Consider the following 27,310-nt stretch of genomic DNA (forward strand, 5'->3'; position numbering starts at 1 on the left):
TGTTTTTAAGGCATTTATTTATTTTATATCTTGGGGTTATTGTTCATCTTTCTTGTATTTATCGCATTTATGCACTAGTACAATATATATATATATATATATATATATATATATATATATATTGTATATTTTTATCGGAAATGTGTTTGATATTCATTGGGGATAATTTATAAGTTACAATTTTGACTCTGTTTGTTGGCTCCATCTGTTGTTGGTGGTTGATAGATTATTATAAGTATTTTAGGTAAGTGAGTGTCTGTAAAAGATGAATCTCTTTATGGTGATCTAATGTATAAAATTGTGTGATACTGAGATGAAACTAAGGTGGGTTGGATCTGAAAATTAGGTTAAAGTGGGGTAAAATCTAATTCCAATAATAATACGATATGTGACATTTCATTGACTAATCCGATAATGTATTATGTGCACTTATACTGTACCTCTTGGAAATGCTGTTCAAATTTAAGCAGTTCTAAATATTGCTCCATTTTTAGCTGGTGTTTCTCCCAAAAACCATCGAAAGCGCTTTCCATCTCATGTAACTGTGCCAGCAACCTTAAAAACAGAGACTTGTGACTAGTTCATAGCTCCCAGAACAGGGCATTAGATGTCACCACAAATTCCAATATCACATAGTCTATGCTCATAGTAGAATTGTGAGTGCAATATTTAAAGTGAATGCTCCCCTGTTATATTTACATTCACACATCTCTGCTAAATAACATATTAATGGCAGTATGTAAGACCAAGCTGACCAGAATCACCAAGTACATAGGTTTGTAGCACATACTGTTCCTATGACATTCACACCTTTAGGACTAGCTCACACCGCTGTAGATATCGGACAATTGTTATCTGAATTTTTATCGCTGATATTCAGTGGGGCACTGTTCATGACCAATTTTTTGGAATGACAGAATCTGTCCTTGAAAAACAATTGCAGCATGCTGCGATTTCAGTTTGAACTTGGATGCCACTCACCCATTCAAATGCACAAAAAGAAGTGTAGGGGTGCATGGAAAACATCGGATTGCACTTGGATGACATTTGAGTGCAATTCGATATCCAAGGACTCACAGAATGGAGAAGATGGAGAAATGTTGCTCATCATCTTCAACTGACCTGTGCTACTGTTCTCTCATCTGAAAGAATTGGAACCCGCTATACTGACACTCTGAGCACACTAGGATCAGAGTGTCATTAGCATAATTGAGCCTATTCTCTCAGATGAGAGAATCTACAGTCGTGTGACCTCGGCTTTAGTGGTCTATTCCCTGCCTTTGTTGTGTAGAAACTGACGTTTAATCAGATATGCTGAATAGGGGGCTCAGTGCACCCCTGGTGTGGCCATGATGCTCAGTGCATGGTTGCACCCACTGGTTTTGCATGCCCCCCTAATGGTGATTGACAGTAAGCTTTTCTTAGTTTCCCTGCTCTAGAGAAGCCATTGTGGTCAATCACTATTGAAGTAGGTGGTGGAGTAGAGAAATGTCATGATGCAGGACTGGGTTTTGTCTTTATCCCATCCTGGTCAGACAGTGGTTAATTGTATCTGGCTCTCTCTGGTGTTAGGGTGGCTATTTAGCTGCCATATGACCTAGGTCTGGCGTCTGTGATAGTTCTGGTCCCTCGGCTAGAGCAGCTGACCTAGGTTATTCTGCTAGTAATCGTGCTTCTCTTTATGCATACCCGCTGTTTTGTGTCTGACCTGACTTGTTCCTTGACCTGAGGTTCTGTTCTCCGTTTTGGTACTGTTTTGCTTGCTCCGGTTTCTGATCCCCTGGCTTGTCTCTGATTACCCTTCCATTTTTCCCCCCGGTACCGCATGCCCGCCTGGTTTTGACCTATTGGCTTGTTTCTGACCACGTGCTTGCTTAGACCTCTGGTACTTCATATGACTGCTTGTTGCTGACCCAGCTTTGGACGTTTTTGCTGCCACCTGGTGGTAGCTTTGGCTGCTGCAGTGCAGGCCTACCCTGGGAGTGTGCAATCCCTCCTCCGCTCTGCTGCCAACAGGTAGAGCGCACACAAGCCTGCATTGCAGCTGCACAACAAGAAATACTGGGTGAAATGGTTCCATAAGCTTCTTGACCACACCCAGGGCGTACCAGGCAGCCTAATTAGAATATCCAATTCTGCATATTGCTATGGGTTGAACTAGATGGACTTATAGTCTTCCTTCAACCTTAATAACTATGGCTATATTGTACGCATTAGAACAATATAGGTGTGATTTTTATAAAGAGCTATATTCCCTATAAGGCCGGTTTCACACGTCAGTGGCTCCGGTACGTGAGGTGACAGTTTCCTCACGTACCGGAGCCACTGACACATGTAGACACATAAAAATCAATGCATCTGTTCAGATGTCATTGATTTTTTGCGGACCGTGTCTCCGTGTGCCAAACACAGAGACATGTCAGTGTTCGTGGAAGCGCACGTATTACACGGACCCATTAAAGTCAATGGGTCCGTGTAAAACACATACCGCACACGGACGTTGTCCGTGTGCAGTCCGTGTGCTGTGCAGGAGACAGCGCTAGATTAAGCGCTGTCCCCCCCACTGGTGCTGAAGCCGCGATTCATATCTTCCCTGCAGCAGCGTTTGCTGCAGAGAAGATATGAATAAGTGTGTTTAAAATAAAGATCTATCTTCAACCCGGCCTCCCACCCCCTGTGCGCCCCCCCCACCCCCTGTGCGCCCCCCCCGCTGTTCTAAAAATACTCACCCAGCTCGCTCCCTCGCCGGCGCTGCTTCCTCTCCTGGCCGCATCTTCTCCTGTATGTGGTCACGTGGGGCCACTCATTTACAGTAATGAATATGCGGCTCCACCTCCCATAGGGGTGGAGCCGCATATTCATGACTGTAATCGGCGGCCCCACGTGACTGCATACAGGAGAAGATGCGGCCAGAACAGGAAGCAGCGACAGCCAACGAGGGAGCCGGGTGAGTATTTTCAGAACAGCGGGGGGGCGCACAGGGGGTGGGAGGGCGGGGGGCACATAGATCTTTATTTTAAACACTATTATTCATATCTTCTCTGCAGCAAACGCAGCTGCAGGGAAGATATGAATGGGGCTTCAGCACCAGATGCTGGTATGTGTGGTACCCAGCACGGTGCGTGTGGTACCCAGTGGGCACACGGGCAGCACACATGTGCCGCACGTGTGCCACACTGATGTGCCACAAAAACGTAGGGGCACACGGACACGGATAATTCCGGTACCGATTTTTTCCGGTACCGGAATTATCTGGACGTGTGAGACTGCCGTTATAAAGTCAGTATACTTGCTTTCTACCATCAGTTTGGGCTGACAGACTCCAGACTCCCTTTGCTTTATCCTTATTGGGTCAGGGGGCTCTTTTCTTCTAATATAAGGCAGCAAATCCACTGTATATACATCTAAAAGATCATATTCTGGCAACCTGCAATGGCCACTAGAGGTCAGTCATCTCACAGGAAGTGATGACATCCCGTCCATTCAGTCAACTGACCCTGTAGGAAGTCAGTGGTCTCAGCGGTCAGACAACTGAATGGACAAGATGTCATTACTTCCAGTCCCAATGGAAACCAATGAATCAGCAATGCTGGACCATGGCGGATTCAGAGTGGTAAAATAACACTTGTTTTATTTAAAAAAAAAAAAAAAAAAAAAAACCTTCAGCAGCTGTTTAAAAAGGTAGTAACATATCTTTCTTTATATGCAAATGATAAAATTCAATTTTTTAACATTGTCACTTGACAGTATATAGGATTAATTTAACTTTTATGGGCTTTATTAAACTGCATTTTATTTTACATTTTATAATAACACCGAAATAATGAAACAAGTATAAAAGCATTGTAACCACTGTGTATTAATACATTTTTTGGTTTTCTTGGCTGAACAGAACATTTCTGCAGTCACACTGCAGATTGCCAAATCGTGACAGTGTGCAATGTGCACACTGTCAGGATGCCCCTGTATTTCCAGTGCAATTGGGCAACCAAATGATAGCAAGTGTGTAACCTACATACTTATGGTCATGTATCTACTAAATTCTCATCTGCTTTTCTGAATAGAAGGAAAATAGAGGGGAGTCCTGACAGTGTGCATATTAGACACGGTCACTATTCGGCAATCTGCAGTCACAGGGTGCACGCAGAAGTGTTTTTGAGCTCAGAAAAACACTTTAAATTCAGGTGCTGGACACCAATTCATACTCTCTGATCATGACACCTCTTCTGTGCCTTTACTGTTGATATGGTGCTATAACTCCTCCAGCTGGGAAGGATTGTACAAGGCACTTAGACTTGTATTAAGTTTATAAAATAGAAAATTAGGTCTTATAGACAGAATCATATTGAAATACAGTCCGAAAAAGGCAAATATCAAACACTCTGTATTTTTCGTCTTTGTAGGTTTCAAAAGGGGGAAAAATGTCTAAGGTATCATGCGCTAAAAAAACCAAACTATGTACAGCAGGGGTGTCAAACTGCATTCCTCGAGGGCTGCAAACAGGTCATGTTTTCAGGATTTCCTTGTACTGCACAGGTGATAATTTAATCACCAACTCATTATTTGTGTAGGTGATTAAATTATCACCTGTGCAGTACAAGGAAATCCTGAAAACATGACCTGTTTGCAGCCCTCGAGGAATGCAGTTTGACACCCCTGATATACAGTATGTGTTATCATAAACTGTATGTTCTCTACCTGTTCACAGTTTCCCAATCTCCATGTTTTTCACTGGTTTCCTGCTCCGTAACTAAACTTGTGCTTGGTTCTTCAAAACTGTTGAGCAGTAAACCTCCTTCTTGTGTTACTGAGGTAATGTCCTTCTGCAAATAGAAGTGATGCATTTATTGTACTTTTATCAAAATACAGATTCAAAAGGCAGAAATAACCAATCTCAGCCAGAAGCATTCTTGTACTTGCTTCTCCATCAATAGTAACCAACCAAGTAAAGATTAGTAGACAAATACGTATAACTACCACAAGATGAGTACCAAGTACCCACAGACCACTATATCACAAATGCCATAAAATCCATAAAGTTTATTGAGAACAAATTAAAAAAGTATACATAATACCATGTGAGTTTTGTCAAAGAGAATTAGTCAAAATTCCATGTGCAGCGGAAGTACCACATCTAGCCATATCACTTTAAGCATTAAAACACACTATGATTGGTATAAGTCCCATATAAGATTCCCAGAGACATCCTTTAAGGTAGTCATACATATATTGTTCCCGGATGATGAGAATTCAGTATATAGTATATAAAGTAATTATCAGATGTTGTAAATGGATTAATGATTACCCATAGTTGTGTACCGCTGCCCAGGAACGCCCCGACGTGCGTAAAGTAATTATCAGATGTTGTAAATGGATCAATGGGTAAGCATTGATCCATTTACAACATCTGATAATTACTTCATATACTATATACTGAATTCTCATCATCCGGGAAGAAAGGGGAAAGGGGAAAGAGAGAGGAAGAAAAAGGGGCTAGAGAGAGAGAAAGAGAAAAGAAGAGGGGCAAGAGAGAGGAGCTTTTTGCAGCTCTTATTACGACCATTTTACAGCACTAAAGTTGGGGTTCCCATTGACTTCTATGGGGCTCAGGTTCAAGTTTTGGCAGAGTTCTGGTACATGAACCGAACTTTGGACTAAAGTTCGCTTGAACATGACAAACCCAAACATCCATGGTCCACTCATCCCTAGTCATAAATTATTACAAATCATCCGTTTCCCAGTGACTCTGGAGTCTCCTTATAGTAAACCAATTGCTTTTAAAATCTAACATTTCATTGAAAGTCGTATACGCAGCACAAGCAGAAAACATCTTAGCTTGGATGTTACTCCATGAAAAAATGAGCATCTGCAGATATCAACAACCAAGTCTGAAATGCTGTCCATGATCACCAAGTAGATGCGCTAACAATCATAGAAAACCACTGGAAACGCAGAAATGGACGTTACAGTCACTTGAACCTTAGCTTTCGTATTTTCTAGCACGGCAAAAGTGTTAAAAGTAAAAGTGCTGCTCCTTCATGTCTTGCAACAATCTATCTTCATGAAATCCAATTAGACCTACCTTCAGCTGGCAGTACTTTTCAGTGCGGTTTGCTAGAATATGCTCAATTGAATACACATCGCTCGGTAATTCTGTCTCAGCCAATTCGGTACCAAAGGCCTGGAGCATCTGAGCAATTTCCTTCACTGTCAATGCAAAACCCTCGATGGCCTGGTTGAGGAATACAGAGGAATGACATGAAAACACAGCAAATATTACACTAAGGTTTTACAATACTTGTTTATTCAACTTTTCCAGCTATGACAAAGAAAGTCAATGTCATTTTCTCATAGAAACCTGGATGTGTTCTATTGTGTTAGAAATGTTCTATCATTGCACAACTGTATTATTCAGATTTGCTTTGATATCACGGTTTCAGCTCCCACGTCGCTTCACCATGGGTGGTCTCAGCCAGATTGGCAAGTGATAACTTACTGTTCGTCACACAGTTGACCCTGCCGCAAAGCGGTGGGTGACCAAATAACAAGACATCATCACTTTTGGTCCAAATTGAGACCATGGACTGGCCGTTCTCGAGGACCGTATAGGGAATAGAACCATTGCGTTTAGCTTCATCTATTATTTAAGAACATTAATTGCCTTTGAGCAAATTTTATTATAGGTGGTAGAACCCCTCTCATGTTTTGCTAATTAGTTTCTGACCTTGAAAGGTCATTTAATCTGCAATTCATTCACATTTATGAACTATGGAAGAATCCAGGAGCTTCTGTGACTAGTATAGAATTATTGCATCTGTAATAATGGAGTTTTCTCAAAATGTGGTTACAGCATCATAGTAACTATATCGATCCACCATAACCTTTTCTTATACAGTAGTATGATATTGCTCACTGGTACCAAATGCTGATGACAGCAATTTTTTTTTCACAAAGAGAAATGAGAATATGGCTCCACACTCCAGCATGGACATCTTAGTTTTTTTCGACAAATTTGATTTCCATAAACAGTGATTCCCTTGGATACAGCTCTTATTGAATGTGCCTAATAATGGATTGATATTGGAACATGTACCATCAACATTTGTAGTCATGACGGCCTTTATTATCCATGCTGTAGAGGCGGGTATTATAAATTAGACCATTTTATGTAGACCAGCTGACCGAGAAGATGGCTTTTTACATAGGAAAATAACAGAGGAGATAGAAATGGAAGATGTGGCCATAAGGATCTAAAATGTCTGAGCATTACAAAGTTGGGCTAACGCTTTTCAATTTGTTATAGAAAAAGAGATTTTATCCTATTTGTTTCCTCCACGAAACGCAGCTGATCACTAATGGACCAAATGCTCAGAGAATTAATGAAGCTATCTCTGAAATTTAAGACATCCCTGATCTTGAGATTACTTTGAAGCCAATCGCTTTCCAATAAGATCTATTTCTGGGATTATTCACATATGAATTGTTAGATCTTAAAGAAGTTTTCCCAAAATCATAAGGTATCCCCTATCGCTTGGACCCTCAGCCATCTTGACACTGGAGCTACGATATGTCCAGCCTCTGCTCCATAGACAATGAAAGATGTCGAGGCCGAATATGCACAGTCCACTCCATTCTAGACCAGTTTCTGCAAAACCCCATTCGCAGGGTTCAGATAGGGGATAACTTGCCATTTTAGGAAAATCATATTTTGATGATATGTCCCATGTGTGTAAAGTAAAAAAAAAAAATTATAATGCAATTAAACCGAATATGTTCACTATAAAATCAGCATCATTTCCTCCATTGGGGCCAAGGTTTTCTAATTTGACACTGTAGATTGAACATAAAAAAATGGAGCTCTATGAAAATGGAAAACTGTGGTGACTGAAGAAAAAATAAGTGAATTTTTTCTTTCCTCAATTACATATCTTATTATGTTTTATCAATATGATTCAGTTTAAAAAAAGAAAGAAAAATCAACACGATATGACTTGTCTACGGTGTGATTTCTACAAGCCGTCGTACAGAGAGCACGAAAGAAAAGAATGGCATTTAACATCAACAGTATTATTAGAGGTGAAGGCAATAACGGACAAGATAGGAAAGGGGGCATGTAAGATGAGAAGAGAGGACCATGCGTTGATAGAGATATGGTGCGTTATGGTACACAAGTAGCCTAGGATAGATGCAGATGAGTCTCCGCTTTCCACGAGATCCATATTTTGAGTTTTGATTGAGTGCCATTCAAGACACTTCTAATTAGTTCATTGGGCATAAAGTTCTCTACACAAGCTGAGAATTGAGGGAATGAATGTGCCTTTTTTCCAAGCATGGGCTATCGCTAACTTTGCTGTTAAAATAAGAAATTGAGAAGTCTGTTTTGTGACCAAGTGAGAATGGATGATTTGTGATGCCATAAACCTTCCAACGGATCTCGAGAAGGAAGAATGAAGGGTAGTACATGCCAAGTCATGTACGCAAGGCCAGAAGCAGGATACTTGTGGGCTTCTCACCTATAGATGCGCCTCCCCAGAAACATTTGTCAGGATAACCAGGGTTAAGTTTTTTCTTTTAAGTGTAAAAAAACACAACATACTGTTCTGAAGACGACCCAGTCCCGGTGGCGATATTCCAGCGTGCCTCCGAATTCTGCTGTCAGTTGCTTTTCATCTATGTATTTAAGTAAATCTGATGCAGAACTGAGCATAACCACCTAGAGACATGAAGAACATGAGCTCCACAGCAGATGACAGTAGTCTATTATTTTGTCGGCATGGTTAAAAGGGTTGTCTTAGCATGTGATATTGCTGGATTATCCACAGGATTGGTTCTCAATATCATCTAATCATCTGTAATTAGCTCCAGTGCCGGCCAGATGTGATCACAGACCACTGCGTGGCTACAAACTTATGCTACAGATCAACTCATATTTTCCAAAATGTGATGTGATCTGCAGTACACGGCAGCAGCTGCTACACATTGAGCAAAACTCTTTATTCCTGTTCAAAGTTTTCATCCAGCAGCCACAGGAGCTAATAACAGCTGATTAGGTGTTGAACCCCCACTTTTCTGATACTGATGCTCTATCCACAGATAGGACATCAATATAATAGGCCCAGGCAACTCGTTAGTCAATAACAATAGATAAACGTGACAGTTTCACTGTTAAATCCAGAGAAGCTCTGTAAAATATGAGACTGCACAACATTAGTTTTGCAAAAATGGCTGCCCCAAAAAAAACATAAAAATGCTAATATCTCTTTAAGGCCTCATTCACATCTCATCTTCAATGTCTAGATTGTATATATTAAGGCCACGTTCACACGTTCAGTATTTGTTCAGTATTTTACATCAGTATTTTTAAGCCAAAACCACCAGGAGTGGGTGATAAATACAGAAGTGGTGACATGTTTCTGTTATACTGTTCTACTCCTGGTTTTGGCTTACTAATGCTGATATAAAATACTGTCCAAATACTGACCATGTGAATGTGGCCTAGGTGTTAGCAGTGGCAGATGCCTAACAGTGTCACCCATAGACTAAAATCGCCACCATTTAACATCTTAGATATATGTTCATGACTGTTTCATGACATATCCACACATAGGTGCCATAGCCTACCCATCACACCTTCCATTTAATGCATACAGCAGAAGCTATGTCTGAAACACACATTCACTTTAAACAAAAAAAACTGAGAAGTGAGTTCAATGTAATGTGAAAGCAGCTTTAGAGAGATAACGGCCATTTTTAGCATTACTCATAGGCTGTTATGGCATTTACCGTAATTAACATATATAAGATTGTTCAAAAGTTTTAGGCAGGTGCAGAAAAAATACTGCAAATCAAGAATACTCTCAAACATAGAAGAGCTAATAGAATATTTTTATTAATTAACAATTCAAATTGAATGAACAAGAGAGAAATCTAAATGAAATCAATATTTTGTGACTGCCTTCTGCCTTCAAAACATCATAAATTTGTCTAGTTACCGTTAGCAAAGTTCTTGAAGGAACTCAACAGAGAGGTTGGTCCAAACATCTTGGAGAACTAACCACAGATCTTTTGTGGATGTGGGCTTGTTTAAATCCTTCTGTAATGGGCTAATTACAGTCCAATAGCTTACAAATAAATGCAGAAATTTATGCAATAAATTCAGAATTTTGGAGCCAGTAAGACGCCTCCCTGATGGAATTGCATGATGGATAAATATCTGCCTGTATTTCTCAGCAGTAAGGACGCCAAGTGGGCAACTTTGAGGACCTGAAATGCAATGGTCGACCAAGGAAACTAAGTGCAGAAGAAAGACACATCATACTTACGGTACTTCCTTCAGAAATCTGAACATTTCCAGCAGTGCCACCAGGTCAGAACGGGCAGTAACCATTGGGACCCAGCTACTGTTGGTCTAGTCTGGCCAGAACTGATTTTCCTGAATGAATTGTGACCAATATCTTAGACATGAAATCACATCAGAGAGACTCAAGTATACTTGAAAACATAGGAACTAGGGTGCACCAAAAAAATCACAGCAGATGTTCTGGATTGATGAGTCAAAATGTGAAATACATGGTTGTTTGTTACAGTAAAGATTAATGTTGTCCTCAGTGCTGAGAAACGTAGGCAGATACCTTCATACAATATCATCAGGGAGGCATCTGATGGGCTCAAAATGTGTTCTGCAGCAGGATAACGACCCCAAACATACAGTCCATGTAATTAAAAACTATCTGCAGCATTAAGAACGATGGGTCCTGAAAGCGATGATATGGCCCCCACAAAGCCCTGATCGCAATGTCATCGGGTCTGTCTGAGATTACATGAAGAGACAGAAGGATTTACACAAACCTACATCCACAGAGGATCAGTGATCTGTTTTCCAAGATGTTTGGAACAACCTCCCAGCCAACTTCCTTCAAATCCTGTGTGCAAATGTGCCTAAAAAGAATTGATTCTGTCTTGAAGGCAAAGGGCGGTCACCAAGTAGTGATTTGATCTAGATTTCTGACCTGTTCATTCACTTTGTATTTACTTGACTGATAAAAATGAACTTTTCTCACGAGTATTTCAAAAATCTTTATTACTTTCCAGCATTTTTTCCATCCCCACCAAAAACATTTGCATAGTACTGTCTATCCTTAGGAAGCCCATAAAAACCAATCACACCACTACTTAGAAGTGTCCCACAGTGAAGAAAGAAGGCGTCATTTTCCAGACTGTATTTACACTGGGAACGCCTTCAAAAACCTTACATGAATCTCAGAAAATACTATTAATTGTTAGGGCTAGCGGAACGCACCAAATAATAAGACAGATAGAGTATGGTGCGTTCGCAACCCGGGCTCCACCGTGCAGAGATGGAACCTGCTGCCAAGTAATGACGGACTATATGGCGGTACAAAGTGAATACACACATGGGCTAACCTCACCCTGTGTGAAGGAAGCGAACCCTGTTACGTCACAGGGCCGTGGTACCGCACCAAGAGCGCAAGCAACGAGTCTCAGAACTCAATCCCAAGACACAGGATTTGAGTACATAGACCTCATGCGCTCGACACCGCTACTGAGGTGTCAGAGTGACAGCAATAGAAGCACGAGAGTGCATGCAGTGCCGCACTGGCGAACGCCACTAACCACCCAGGCTTGGGTCAGGAAAGCGCTGTGAAAGCACAAGGCGCCGCACTGGCGGTCACAGCAATAAGACGCTGTATTGTGTGTTTACGTGCTGATGGCTAAGTCGGGCGCTAGATAGCAAACATACACCTTCCGCGAACAGTCATCCAATAGGGAGGGTTATTTAAAGAGCGACTTTCACTCACAACACACACACATTTACAAATGTACACTAGCGCATGGCCGTGCGGTCATGTGCAGCTTATATAGTTGCAGCACGTTCAGGACCTTCCAATAAAGGACCAATGGGAAGCTGCTACCAAAGTTTTGCCCTTTCAGGACCTTCCTGGAGGACCAATGGGATGTGCTGCAGTACCTGAGCATGTGACCCTCGATCTCCAATGGGAGATCTTGCCCTGGGCATGCTCAGAAAGAGAAAAGCAGGACTTAGCCCCAAAAGCATCTGCTCGCCGCTGCCAAACACTGACTTCAATGGCAGAAGCAGGAAAAGCAGCAGTAACTCTTTGTACAGAGTGAGACTGAGCAAGACGCTGGGACCGACGTCTCTGCTGAGCAGACTCCACTGCGGCTGGATAAGAATGGGAGACCGCAGCGGAGATGGCTCGAGATTCCCCTTGTGCAGAAGCGGGAACTCGACACCTAACATTACCCCCCCTCCTAGAAACCCCCCCTCCTTGGGCCTCGCTACGCTCGAAGGCAGCAATGAGCTGTGGGGCCCGAATGTTTTCAGCAGGCTCCCAGGACCTGTCCTCTGGGCCATAACCCTTCCAATCCACCAGATAGAACTTTTTGCCATGTACCACCTTGCACCCCAAAATAGCATTCACCTCGTAATCGTCCGTAGACGAACCCGATGTCCCGGCAGATGACTCGGAGAACCGGGACATGTATACAGGTTTCAAGAGGGACACATGAAAGGTGTCGGTGATACCCAAGCGTGGAGGAAGGGCCAGACGGTAGACCACAGGGTTAACCTGTTCAAGGACCTTGAAGGGACCCAAGTAGCGAGGTGCAAACTTAGTGGACTCAACACGCAGCCTGATGTTACGGGCGGAGAGCCACACTAAGTCGCCAGGAGCAAAGGTCGGAGTGGGACGCCGATGAGCATCGGCAGAGGACCTCATTCTCTCCTTGGAGGCCCGAATGGCATCCTGAGTGCGGTCCCAAATGTCCTGTGCCTCCACAGCCCAGTCTGCCACCCTGGAGTCAGCAGAAGACACAGGCATGGGCACAGGGACACGCGGATGCTGGCCGTAATTTAGGAGGAATGGAGTCTGATCGGTGGAGTCGGCTACGGCATTGTTAAGCGCAAACTCTGCCCACGGTAGCAAGGATGCCCAGTCATCCTGCCTGGCAGAAACAAAATGTCGTAAATATGAGACCAAGGTCTGGTTGGCCCTCTCTACTAACCCATTCGTCTCGGGATGATATGCCGAAGAGAGATTCAACTCAATACTGAGTAGACGACAAAGCTCTCTCCAGAATCGAGACGCAAACTGGGGACCCCGGTCACTAACAATTTTGTCTGGCATACCGTGTAGGCGAAAGATATGTTTGATGAACAAGACAGCCAATGCCCGTGCAGAAGGTAGCCGTGGAAGAGGCACCAAGTGCACCATTTTGGAAAAATGGTCAGTGATCACCCAGATAATGGTGCAGTTACGAGACTTGGGTAAGCCCACCACAAAGTCCATCCCGACCATCTCCCAGGGCCTGTCCGCCACCGGCAGAGGGTAAAGCAAACCAGCTGGCCGTTGCCGAGGGGACTTGTTCTTGGCGCAAGAGACACACGCCCGAACATATTCTGCGACATCACGAGCCATATGCGGCCACCAGTATGTCCTCGCCAGTAACTCAGATGTCCTTTTGGAACCAAAATGTCCACCCACCCTGGACGAGTGTGCCCAAGACAGAATCTCCGGTCGCAAACTGGATGGTACAAAAGTCTTGCCCGGAGGCACAGACTCTAGCGAAACCGGGGCCACAGTTCTCAAGATCTCGGTGGGGACAATAAGCCGAGGCTCCTCTTCCTCCTCCGCAGATGACACAACGGAGCGAGAGAGAGCGTCGGCCCGAATGTTCTTCTCCCCAGAAAGAAAATGGAGGGTGAAATGAAACCGGGAGAAGAATAAGGACCATCTGGCCTGGCGAGAATTCAACCGCTGGGCTGTCTGCAGGTACACCAAATTTTTATGGTCTGTGAAGACTTGGAAGGGAAAACGTGCTCCCTCCAAGAGATGTCTCCACTCTGAGAAAGCCAACTTCATGGCTAGCAACTCCCTGTCCCCGATGGAATAATTCCTCTCTGCTGGTGAGAAGGTCTTAGAAAAGAAGAAGCAAGGATGCTTCCGACCTTGAGCATCCTTTTGGAAGAGGACTGCTCCAGCACCAGCAGAAGAGGCATCCACCTCCATGATAAATAGCTTATCAACATCGGGGCGATGTAGGATGGGAGCGCTAGCGAAGTGTGACTTTATGGAGTTAAAGGCCTTGGAGACCTCCTCAGACCACAATTTGGGATTTGCCCCCTTCTTGGTGAGGGCAACCAAGGGAGCTACCAAAGTTGAGAAGTGTGGAATGAACTGGCGATAATAATTAATGAACCCCTTAATGCGCTGCACCGCTTTAAGAGAATGGGGGTCCTGCCAGTCCATCACAGCCTGTAGTTTGGCAGGATCCATAGCCAATCCCTGGGCAGAGATGATGTAGCCTAGGAAAGGTAAGGACTCCTGCTCGAACATACACTTCTCCAACTTGGCATAGAGGGAGTTTGCCCATAGGAGGTCGAAGACTTTGCAAACATCTCTCCGGTGGGAGTCAATATCTGGAGAGTAGATGAGAATATCATCCAGATAGACTACGACCGAGGTGGAAAGCATATCCCGGAAGATGTCGTTCACAAAGTCTTGGAAAACGGCTGGGGCATTACAGAGCCCGAAGGGCATCACCAGATATTCATAGTGCCCATCCCTGGTGTTAAAAGCCGTCTTCCATTCGTCCCCCTCACGGATGCGAATCAGGTTGTAAGCACCCCGCAGATCTAATTTAGTAAATACCCTTGCTCCCCGAAGCCTATCGAAGTGCTCAGATATCAAGGGCAAAGGATACTTATTCTTAACGGTGATGGCGTTAAGACCCCTGTAGTCTATGCATGGACGCAATTCCCCATTCTTCTTCTGCACGAAGAAGAACCCTGCACCAGCAGGTGACACTGACTTCCTAATGAATCCTCTTGCCAGATTTTCCTGGATGTACTGTGACATTTCCTCCGTCTACGGGAGAGATAATGGATAGACTCGACCCCGGGGAGGCTCAGCACCAGGCAAGAGATCAATAGGACAGTCATAGGGGCGATGGGGCGGAAGGATCTCCGCCGCCTTTTTGGAGAACACGTCTGCATAAGACCAATACTGCTTGGGGAGAGAGGATAGATCTGCGGGTACCTCTGTAGTAGCAACCTGAACGCACTCCCTCTGACACCTACCCCCACAAGATTCGCCCCATCCCAGAATTCTGCCTGAGGACCACTCGATATGAGGAGAGTGGTACTGTAGCCAAGGTATTCCCAACAGGACCTCATCAATTCCCTCAGGAATGACGAGCAGAGATATAATCTCCTGATGAGATGGCGACATGGACAGAGTAAAAGGGATGGTCTGGTGTGTTATCTGTGAGGGCAGTGTCGACCCATTCACCTCTCGTACCGTTACTGGTTGAGCTAGCATAACCAGGGGTATTGCGTGACGTTGGGCGAAGGCAGAAGACATAAAATTGCCCTCCGCCCCAGAATCCACGCAGAGCTCTACCGAGTGGGAGAATGAGCCTATAATAATTGTCCCCTTAAAGGACAATTTAGAGGCAAACGTCGCCGTGTCTAGTGTACCTCCACCTACTACCACTAGACGCTGACGTTTCCTCGACCGCTGAGGACATCTGGTGGCTAGATGTCCTGACTGCTGGCAAACATGACAGACCTTGAGTGCACAAGCGGTCCGGGACTTAGATCCCGCTTGTGACACTTCCATGGCCTCATGTGACTCAGGAACCAGGACCGGAGATTCCAGAGGTTTGGCGAAGGTAGGAGCCAGTCAAAACCTCTGCCTACACTGGGCTCGCTCTAACCTCCGCTCGTTAAAACGGAGGTCAATTCGAGTGGAGACAGTTATTAACTCCTCCAGTGTGGCAGGAATCTCCCTAGTGGCCAGAGCGTCCTTAACGTGATCAGCCAGGCCCCTCCAAAATATGGGGATAAGGGCTTTATCCGACCAGTCCAGCTCAGAAGCTAAAGTGCGGAATTGGACGGCAAAATGACTGACCAAGGACTCACCCTGAGTTAATGCCAGCAGTTGGAGCGCAGTATCATGGGTGACTTGAGGTCCTAAAAAGACCTGTTTCAGAGTGCTCAGAAACAGCGGAGCACTCTGCACCACATGATCGCCACGCTCCCACAGCGGCGTAGCCCATTCCAACGCCCTGTCCGACAAGAGAGACACTATAAATCCCACCTTAGCCCGCTCTGTGGGAAAACGTGCCGCCAGGAGCTCGAGGTGAATAGAGCACTGACTCACGAATCCCCTACAAAATTTGCTATCACCAGAAAATTTTTCTGGCAGCGGGAGGCGAGATAATGTCGGAACAGGGGTGGCAATGGACAAGGTTGCTGCAGCCACGCTAGCAGCCTGTACAGCAACTGCGGTAACATCCACAGCTGAGGTTGAGCTCTCGAGAGCCGCCAACCTACCCTCCAGCTGCTGGATATACCGCAAGGATTGCTGTTTGTCCGTCATTACTAGCCAGACCCTGGCGCTAGTGTAATGTTAGGGCTAGCGGAACGCACCAAATAATAAAACAGATAGAGTATGTTGCGTTCGCAGCCTGGGGTCCACCGTGCAGAGATGGAACCTGCTGCCAAGTAATGACGGACTATATGGCGGTACAAAGTGAATACACACATAGGCTAACCTCACCCTGTGTGAAGGAAGCGAACCCTGTTATGTCACAGGGCCGTGGTACCGCACCAAGAGCGCAAGCAACGAGTCTCAGAACTCAATCCCAAGACACAGGATTTGAGTACATAGACCTCATGCGCTCGACACCGCTACTGAGGTGTCAGAGTGACAGCAATAGAAGCACGAGAGTGCATGCAGTGCCGCACTGGCGAATGCCACTCTCCACCCAGGCTTGGGTCAGGAAAGCGCTGTGAAAGCACAAGGCGCCGCACTGGCGGTCACAGCAATAAGACGCTGTATTGTGTGTTTACGTGCTGATGGCTAAGTCGGGCGCTAGATAGCAAACATACACCTTCCGCGAACAGTCATCCAATAGGGAGGGTTATTTAAAGAGCGACTTTCACTCACAACACACACACATTTACAAATGTACACTAGCGCATGGCCGTGCGGTCATGCGCAGCTTATATAGTTGCAGCACGTTCAGGACCTTCCAATAAAGGACCAATGGGAAGCTGCTACCAAAGTTTTGCCCTTTCAGGACCTTCCTGGAGGACCAATGAGATGTGCTGCAGTACCTGAGCATGTGACCCTCGATCTCCAATGGGAGATCTTGCCCTGGGCATGCTCAGAAAGAGAAAAGCAGGACTTAGCCCCAAAAGCATCTGCTCGCCGCTGCCAAACACTGACTTCAATGGCAGAAGCAGGAAAAGCAGCAGTAACTCTTTGTACAGAGTGAGACTGAGCAAGATGCTGGGACCGACGTCTCTGCTGAGCAGACTCCACTGCGGCTGGATAAGAATGGGAGACCGCAGCGGAGATGGCTCGAGATTCCCCTTGTGCAGAAGCGGGAACTCGACACCTAACAATTAATACAGCTTATATTTACTGAACCAACGAACTAACGAACAAACGATAAGATTTCGGATGTGACTTTTGAATACTGTAAAATATTACCGGAAGCTTCAATATAAAGTCCTCCTGGCTGAAGCGAAATCCAATGTCCGTGAAGGTCCGCTGAAAAAATCCTGTAGGTCTTAAGACCAAAACTAGATGCAGGTTCCCAGGAAATGAGTGCTAAAGACAAGTACAACAGCTAGTTAATGGCTGCATGCAAGAACACAACATTACAACATTGTCTATATCCGTCCAGCCTGAGCCTAAAGTGTAGACAGTTGTGGAGGCTTTGTGACCGACACAAGGACCTGAAAGTATTGGACATTACTAATATCTGCATATACCTGAATAGGAATAAGTAAAGGTTTCACATGCTGTAAATCCGAAACTTTGCAATGTATCTTTTCAGAGAAATCAGCATTTTTCACCTCTGGGACTGATCTTTCATTCTGAATAAATTTGAAAGTAAAATCAGTGAAAGCAGACTCTTCCATTACTGAGATAGGAAATGATTGATGCTCATAAAGTTCTATAGAGAGAGAAGGGTGGAGGGGGAGGGAGTAGCTAGAGGCAGTCACAGACAGTCAAGTCTGCTAAGAGGGCAACAATATTACGAAAAGTTTAGAAGCAATAAAACAACAACGCCAAAAAAAATTGTTTGTTATTTGTTAAAGCGCCACTACAGCGGTATACTTTGCATTTTACAACTTATCTCAGTAAATTAAAATAAATTATAACATCATCTTGAAAAATAATGTTAAAATCTGAAATGTTGGCATACTGAAATGTATGTTTAATAAGTGAACTCAAAACTTGGTCAGGGTTCCTTTTGCATCAGTTACTGCATTAATGCGGCGTGGCATGGAGGCGATCAGCCTGTGGCACTGCTGAGGTGTTATGGAAGCTCAGGTAGCTTTGATAGCAGCCTTCAGCTCACCTGCATTGTTGGGTCTGGTGTCTCATCTTCCGCTTGACAATACCCCATAGATTCTCTATGGGGTTAATGTCAGGGGAGTTTGCTGCCAATCAAGCACAGTGATAGTGTTGGTTGTAAACCAGGTATTGGTACTTTTGGCAGTGTGGACAGGTGCCAAGTCCTGCTGGAGAATGAAATTTCCACCTCCAAAAAGCATGTAGGCAGAATGAAGCATGAAGTGTTCTAAAATTTCCTGGTAGACAGCTGCGCTGACTTTGGTCTTGATAAAACACAGTGTACCTACACCAGCAGATGACATGGCTCCCCAAACCATCACTGATTGTCGAAACTTCACACTAGACCTCAAGCAGCTTGGATTGTGGCCTCTTCATTCTTCCTCCAGACGCTGGGACCTTGATTTCAAAATTAAATGAAAAATTCACTTTCATCTGAAAACAACACCATGGACCACTGAGCAACAGTCCAGTTCTTTTTCTCCCTGGCCTCGGTAAGACAGTTCTGGGATTGTCTATTGGTCATGAGTGGCTTGACACAAGGAATGCGACACTTGTAGCCCATGTCCTGGAAACGTCTGTCTGTGGGGGTCTTGAAGCAATGACTCCAGCAGCAGGCCACTCCTTGTGAATCTCCCCCAAATTTTTGTATGGCCTTTTCTTAACCCTTTATCTACCAATGTCTTTTTTTAGGGACGCCTAATCTTTTTCTTCTAGTAACTAAGATTTAATAATTTTTATAATTAGGTCCAATTTTTTGTGTTGTGTTTGTAAAATGAATGTTTTCAAAACAGGAAATCATGTCATTGTCATTTTTAATTGAATATTGGGATGCCCTTTCCTTTCTTGGCAAATTATGTTTCTCATTCTTTAGGACCCCAAATCATTAAAAATCTGTCATTTTAAAAAAAAATGAAAATTGCTTATCTGGCAAGTAATGGGATTTAACAATCCTTTCAAAGCTGTGGCTATCCCGGTTGCTTGTGCACCTTTTTCTACCACAATTTTTCCTTCCACTCAACTTTCCATTAATATGCTTCGATACAGCACTCTGTGAACAGCCAGCTTCTTTAGCAATGACCTTTTGTGGCATACCCTCCTTGTGGTGTGTGTCAATGATTACCTTCTGGACATCTGACAAGTCAGCAGTCTTCACCATGATTGTGGAGCCTACTGAAATAGACTAAGGGACCTTTTTAAATGCTTAAGAAACCTTTGCAGGTGCTTTTAGTTAATTATTCTAATTTACTGAGATAATGTTTTTTGGCTTTTCACTGGCTGTAAGTCATAATCATCAACATTAACAGAAATAAACACTTGAAATAGATCACTCTGTAATGACTCTATATAATATATGAGTTTCACTTTTTGCATTAAAGAACTGAAATAAATTAACTTTTTGATGATATTCTAATTTTGTGAGAAGCACCTGTGTATTGACCATAAAATTATTAAGAAAAAAAAGTCATGGATCCTGAAATGTGACAATGAACAATGAAATAAACTGCTTAGTAGAGATGAGCAGATCTTTTAAAATTAGAATTCACCGGCTTTGCTGAATTTTCCCAAAAATTTAATCTGCAGTGAATCGATTTGTGCAGATCTCAGTACTGGAAAGAGAGAAAGGAAAGAAAGGAAAGAGGGATATAAAGAGAGAGAGGGATCAGCCGTGCCATATAACATTTGTCTGTTCTCTGATGCTGTGGGATATTGTGCTACGCAATTTAATTTTTTATATGCAAATTGTGAATCGAATCTCAAAGTGTTTTTTTTCCTCTGCGGATCGTTCCGACCATTTCTTCTGCCAAGGTTTGAAACATGCGATGTATTAAGGAGTTCAATGACCCAATGCTAGTGAATTCCTTCGAATGGAGTTCTCTATTAACTTAAAGGTGACACTTTAGTATCAAAATGTGCGATATCTAGAGAAAAGAGTTCATACGTCACACTGTTCTGTGTCACATGAACACTCCAAGGTCGCTGTGAAATCTAATATTCAGTCAAGGAGTCTTATAAGACACTTTTGAGACGGTAACCCGAGTTTTTGGGATACAAATATAACCAGAAGCTATAAAGATTTCCTACAAAGTAATGAATGACCTTATCTGGAGACTTTAGTGGAGAAGTCAATAAGCTCCAGCACACTTAGTATGGTCGTATATCACTTCAGCACCTTGGACAGCAGAGACAGTGGGAATCCTAGGAATGAGCCTGTGGGATGTTAGGACTTTGGTGTATTACAAGAGATCATACATGCCAACCAGAATGGCTCCGAACAGCAAGGCACAATTCCTTACTACATGTTTTGTCATTTCCAAGCACAACATTTAGCAGTCGTAATACTTAAAGGGTATGTTTTTATTGCAAAAGTAATGCAAATAGTCTACAAATGTTCTGCTTTTGGGGGTATACAGCTCCTATGCAAACCTAGGTGTCTCCATGGATAAAGGAGTTGCTCAGCCTCGGGGTACAAGTCTGTGGGATCTGGGCACTGTCAGGATTGTTTGGTGCCTGGAGTGGGTGGTCATGTGATCGCAAGTATGTGATTTGCATACTTCCTGCCACATTCAGACTAGACTGTCTGGTCTCGCACAATACACTTGAATTGAGTGAAGCTGCACATGTCTAGTCGGCATGTGACTGCATCTATGCAAAACACATACGCTCCTCCCAGCGATGCCACCGGAGAATTACGGCAAGTCTGCAGTCAGGCAGAGTGACTGCAGACTTGTACCCTATGGCCGGATAACCAGTTTTAAGACTACAAGAAACCACTGCTTACAGAATGAAAGATCTTCCATCTTCTACCAGAGATAATCACAGCATGATTTGAATGCATACACAAGTTTGTGTGTAGTAGTAACTATATGAACACATTGGTCTGCATAGGAGCTTTGTACACAACACAATGGGTAATTTTTCAGTTTAGACAACACAACATAAAAAATAGTTTACATACTACAAAACTATCATGCTACCTCTAATATATACTTCAACTTCTCCCTCTTTCATTTGCATCATTTAATTACTTTACTCTTGTTTAGTAGAGTTAGGCTACTTTCACACTAGCGTCAGAATCTCCCCGTCGCAATGCATTGGGCAGAGATTCCGACGCTAGCGTTTAACGCATTGCACAACGGAGGCAGCGGATGCATTTCTCCGGCGCATCCGCTGCCCCATTGTGAGGTGCGGGGAGGTGGGGGCAGAGTTCCGGCCACGCATGCGCGGTCGGAAAAAGCGGTCCGTCAGGAGCAAAAAACGTTACATGTAGCGTTTTTTGCTCCCGACGGTCCGCCAAAGCACGACGCATCCGTCGCACGACGGATGCGACGTGTTGCAATCCGTCGCAATGCGTCGTCAATACAAGTCTATGGGGAAAAAACGCATCCTGCAAGCACTTTTGCAGGATGCGTTTTTTCTGCAAAACGACGCATTGTGACGGATTGCAGTTAACGCTAGTGTGAAAGTAGCCTTATACCCACCAAGGAACTACAAGCTCCAGCACATGCTTCCTCACTAAGTGATGGAAACTACAATCAGTACTATTGGTTTCAGGATGATCAAACCAGCTCATTTTGTTTGTGCACTCTTAGGACGTAGATGTCACCAGCACATTCTTTCTGGTCAATAAAGTTACACAAGAATGGAAATAAAGTTTCGAAACCAAATAATCTAGTTATTATGTCTGCTGACCTTGTACCTGCAGTAGAACTACCTGTCCCAGAATATGCTGCCAGCCGATCGGATATTTCGTTTTTACTCAAATATTTAAAGTCTAAACATTTAGTTCTATGGTTCCATTTATTTTATTGATTCGGATTATTTCATTTCCAAAGTAAAGCAGATGTGTAAAGGTAGCGGAGCTGAACTTATCATCTGTAGCCAAATCTAATATTATTATCGGAGTTGAGAGACTTAGCACCAACATACCTGACAAACTTACACGTATATTGAATTTGATATTTGAGCCCAAAAAAAAAATATATATATATATTAGTGACACGTTTTATACATAACGATCCAATGTCAGAAAGTGTTTCGTAAAATGACAAAGATGCAGAGAAGTGTAACTTGGCTGTCAGCTCCTAGCTGTATGAAGTCAATGGCTTGTGTTGCAGTAAGAGTTAACTTTATGCGGTTTTATCTTTCTTGTGCATTAGTTAAGAAAGGCCCCATCTGATGATGAATATAAGTAATCACAAGATCCCAGATCTAGGCCCAGTGTAGCCAGCGCCGGCCCCGGGATGCCGGGCAGCATGCTTCTGGACAGCGGTGACCTGAAGTGCTCTGGATGTGTAATGCTGGAAGACACTTGGCTATGTGTCTGCAGAGTGGGATCTGCATTATGTATGTGGTGTTCATCAGCAGTTTGTGCTGCAGCACTGAAGCCTCTGAACTTGGGATGTGCTGCACAGACTGCAGTCAGAGCCCTTACCGCATTCCTTCGGAACCTCATCATCCCTCTCGGGGGGTTTCCTTCCGCCATGTCCTCCGATGATTATTCTCCTTGTGCTATTACCAGGGCAGCATTGGTGATATATGATTATGATATGGCTAAGTGACTGCAGCCGATGATGAGCTGAAGCCGTGCTGCTGCGGCTGCAGACGTTTCTATTAGCACAGCACTGCGAAAACTACACAACTGCTCGGAGCCTTGCATTGATTCGCCAGCATTCATGTTAATCTCCGGCAGACACTCATTCACTGGCTCTCATCCTCTGCGCACACAGCCCGGACCAGCCAGCACACCTGTCCCCCGCATGTGACGGGATGGCAAGGGGAGCCGTTAACCTCTAACATGCCAGATGGGACGCACAGAGGCGATTCCACTATGACTCTGCAGTCACAGCAAGTAGAGGAGTCTTAGTCTCGAGCCAAAACCAGGAGTGGATCTCAGTGGGATGAGAAGTAGAGGAAGGTTTGGTGGTTTTATATGGATCCAAGCCGAAATTCTGGGTCTGACCAGATGGATCACACTTTTATCACAATAGGATAGAGGGGAGCTGCTGAATTTGCCCCATTAGGGTACACTGGGGAAGTTGCGGCAAAGTTCTATGCATCTGTACCACGTTATGGACTATGGAGTCGTGATCATTTCTACTCTAACACAAAGGACCCAATTCATCCTTTGCACTTTTTTTTAAAGTCACTCTTCTTTTGTCTTGCGACATTAGTTGACATATTTTCTGCTAATTTCTTCAACATGGCTCAAGTGGTTCATACATTTTTCGCAGCATAAAAAATGCGCGGTATTTTTTTGTCTTCAATCTGTTTTGCACCTTTTTAGGGAAAAAAAAGTAGCATATTCTGCCAAATAGCACAAAAAAAAAGAAGCAAAAATTTTAGGAGGGAGATTGGAGTGCAATTGCGCAAAACTTGTGAGACTTTAGACTGTCGTGATTGGAGGAAAGCGCTGGAACCCTCAAACGTAACCCACAATTATAACCATAAAAGAAAATAAAACAGAGAAACACATATCAGACAGACTGAAACATTTTCAAATTAAAAGAATAAGGCGAAAATGAAAAAAGGTGAAAAACGCCAAAACTAGACAAAAAGAAGGTGCAAATGCAATGATGAATTGAGCCCAAATAATTATTATGAAAGCCTAGATAATGAAGCCCTCCTCCCATCAAAGTTTTTATCCTCTTATTGCTCATTTTGCCTTTCTACCCACCTAAATTCTTCTCTTTTCTCTGCTCTTTGTAGAAACATGACGTTTTGTACCTGCAAAAATGATTCCCCTGCTCAACTCCTGACCCATCTGCCTCCCTTTTCCCTCCTGCCAGGTACTTATGACTCATGCAGGGAAAATTGGCCTCCTTAGAAAGATTCAGCTAGTCAGCTTTTAATCACATGATGTCATAAACCTAAAGGAAAAGAGAAGATTTAGCTGGGTAGAAAGGCAAAAAGAGCAATTGTAAGTATACAGTGCTATATAATATAATGGCTGCAATATATTAAGAAGATAACAAATTTTATGGCAGGAGTGCTTCTTTGATCACAGAGCCCCATATTGTACTAAGAGTAAAATTCCTAAATATTTCTCTTCAGACATTTCCTACGTATTCCTACCTCAGGTACATAGAACTAGGTCCTGCTTTCTCAGACTCCTGAAGAGCAAAATTTCTTAGTTACACAAAAGTACATTCCTTCTGGAGTGCCCCCAGACACAGGGCCACGAGTTCTCGGTACCGGGCCTCTCTGATTCGGTTCTGAGGCTGTCACGGTGGCTAGACCCGGTCCGCAACCCTGCTAAGGAGCGTCCAATAAAGGTGGTACAGTCTGTCAGGGATTCGTGACGCCACCTGTGGTGTTCGGTCAGGGTGACCGACACTGCTATGGGGTCCGCTGGGGTGATGGAATGGCAGCTGGATGGTATACCTTCCCACAGGTGAAGTATATCCCCAGGGCTTCCCAGTAAGGTGGATGGTGATGGTGTGAGGTGCAGTCAATAACGAGGACACATGGTTGTAGTCTCTTTACTGAAGACTTCAGGATCCTCAATCCAGAGCACACTTAACAGGGCTAACTGAGACCAGCCGGTCCGATGGGCACATCCAGAGTTCCCTTTGCAGGTGGAAATCAGTGCCTACCACTAGCGCCTGTGTGTTGTAGTGCTACCCTGCTGAGCATTCGGAATAGTCCTCACAACTTCTGTTCTCATTCGTTCGTTCTTTCTAATTCTCTCTCGCTTGTTCCAGATGTTACTAGTTTCTCGTCCCCCAGTATGTTATGGCTAGGACGCACCCGTATGACGGGAAGGCTCGGAGCTCTTCCGGGACCCTAGAGACGTCCCTCTCCACGCGTTGCCCCCTATGTCTTCGTAGGAAATTTAAGGTAGACAGCCAACCTATAATTAACTGTCCTGCGGAGTTCAAAGTAAGACCTAGAGTCAGTTACTTCCGCGGTGTTCCGGCCACCGGCTACGCGCCTCAGTAGGATGTTGCCTCGGTCTCACGGCACGACTCCTACTGGTTCTCCTTTGTGCTTGATCTCGTTTCTCACTGTTCCACAATATCCTTCCCTTCGTGTCTCTTTCTTAGGATACCGCCGCGGGGTGTGCAGGCGCGGTTCCGTAACGTTCTGCTCTGTTCGCTAGGCACCTGCCAGGTTACCATGCCTGACAGGGACCCCCCTGTGTCTTCTCCCTGCAACACCCCCTGCCACGGGATGTTGCCTGAATCCAACCCAGTCAGCTTCTGACTAACTTCCTATCCAACCCCTAGTTTTACCAGTGTGAGGAGTGGCCCAATAAATAAAGCCTTTTGCTCCCCCTAGTGGTGGAAGTGTGAAGTGTAATGTGTGCTGGTGATACCTGGTCAGTAGAATTCCTTCAGTGCCATCAGACGTACCATCACTCCCCTTAGTGGCAGAGTGTCATACTGCAAGGACCAGATCTCTGGGGCGCTGCACTTCACCCCCCCCCCCCCGCCCCCCCCCCCCGGTTAAATCCAGTACTCCTGGACTGGGAAGAAGAACAACAATACATTTCAGCAAAAGACATACAAAATTTTTGAAATGCTTAAAACAAGTAAATAGAACAATGCTTCCCTTTGTGGGAGGTGAGGACACTTGAACGTTACAAACAAAAACAGGATTAAATATTTTTAAATAACATTATGACTATAAATAACTCTTTTCACCCAACCGGGTATTCTACTCAGTGCAAATTCTGAACAATAAGTTAACTTTTCCTTTAAGGGCGTATAAGCTGAACCCACTAAAGGCCTACTACAAAATACTATAAAATAACTCAACTTGTCTTTCCTTTCTAGCTTCACCAATGCAGGACCGCCTAGCTCCTGGGCCGGGCCTACTGTCATTGTCTCTCTTTCAGCAACCAACTGTCATTCTACGGTTCTCAGGAAGACTCCCCCTCTAACCCCTACGGGTTCACTTTCAATCTTTCCTGTCCTCAATCTCTATCAACATTATCAAACTATTCTAAATTTCAACATTATCAACATTTCAACCTTTCCTAAGGCAACATGTAAACATTCCCTTTAAGAGGGAGCCGAGTCTCCTGGAGGTAGTGCAGATTCTCTCTGTCTGCAAGTCCAATGAAAGCAAGACCTTCTGCGTCATGTCCAGAAGCATTATCTTCGCAAAGTCTTCTTTCTTTTGTAAAACCAGTAGGGAGCACCTTTAAGAAGGTGCAAACTATATACAAAGCAGTTTTTGAATCACTGTTCAGTCTTTTAAACAATGATGAACTTGTGCAAAAATAGAAAAAGAAATGAAAACAATAGGGATTCCGGGTCAACAAAGGGATCCCTTAAAGAAATAACCCTGGACGGGTTTAAAGCAGCAAAACAGGAAACAGTTAAATAGCTATGTACATACTCGGTTCTTCGAGGTTTATTTCTATAGCAGGTGACAAGACATCAGCCGGTAATGACTACTTCCCGGCTGGGGAGGGCCTGGCTCGGCGTTGTTGTCTAGCCCCGTCTTCATCAAACCAGCAGTGGTCTGGGCACAAATGGTGGTGCCGGTGGCAGACTCTGCAGGTGGGACACCACTCGCCGGGGTAGTAGTGCTGGGTCCTGTGGGGTCAGGGGTCAGTGGAGTACCGCCACCAGTTTCAGTCGTGATCGTAGATGGCGCGACCACTAGCGCACAGCGTTTGACTCTCTTAGCATACCACCCTCGCTCACTCCAGTGACGGGTGTAGGTCACATGGTCCCCTCTGTACAAAGTTCGGAGTGCAGGTAAACTGCGGGACTGGGGGTTCCACATTGCAGCTAGTCACAAAGACCTCGGTCAGCAGCCCTGGCTCTAATATGAAGCCACAACCCCTCCCCCGGTGGAAGGCCAGCACAATCCCCTGTTTCACCAAACTCTCAGGACAGCAATTGACGAGAGGCACCCGTTCCTCCAGTCGGACAGTCTGCTCCATT

At 44.3% G+C, this 27,310-nt stretch overlaps 1 protein-coding gene across 3 annotated transcripts in view; it reads right to left on the reverse strand.

Moving 5' to 3' along the window:
- The window catches only part of MCF2 (MCF.2 cell line derived transforming sequence), a 174,016-nt gene that overhangs the window by 47,681 nt on the left and 99,025 nt on the right, over nucleotides 1-27,310 (reverse strand). For 2 of the 3 annotated variants that reach the window (XM_069747026.1, XM_069747027.1), the window contains exons 5-9: nucleotides 17,541-17,660; nucleotides 8,597-8,713; nucleotides 6,083-6,232; nucleotides 4,699-4,823; nucleotides 441-555 (exon numbers count right to left, since the gene is read on the reverse strand). In XM_069747026.1, coding sequence (XP_069603127.1) covers nucleotides 441-555; nucleotides 4,699-4,823; nucleotides 6,083-6,232; nucleotides 8,597-8,713; nucleotides 17,541-17,660 — 627 coding nt within the window. Of the gene's footprint in view, nucleotides 1-440; nucleotides 556-4,698; nucleotides 4,824-6,082; nucleotides 6,233-8,596; nucleotides 8,714-17,540; nucleotides 17,661-22,845; nucleotides 23,252-27,310 lie in introns of those variants that run through there. The other variant, XM_069747028.1, reaches the window with a different exon arrangement.

This window comes from Ranitomeya imitator, chromosome 2 (assembly GCF_032444005.1).
Source record: "Ranitomeya imitator isolate aRanImi1 chromosome 2, aRanImi1.pri, whole genome shotgun sequence".
NCBI classification, from domain to species: domain Eukaryota; kingdom Metazoa; phylum Chordata; class Amphibia; order Anura; family Dendrobatidae; genus Ranitomeya; species Ranitomeya imitator.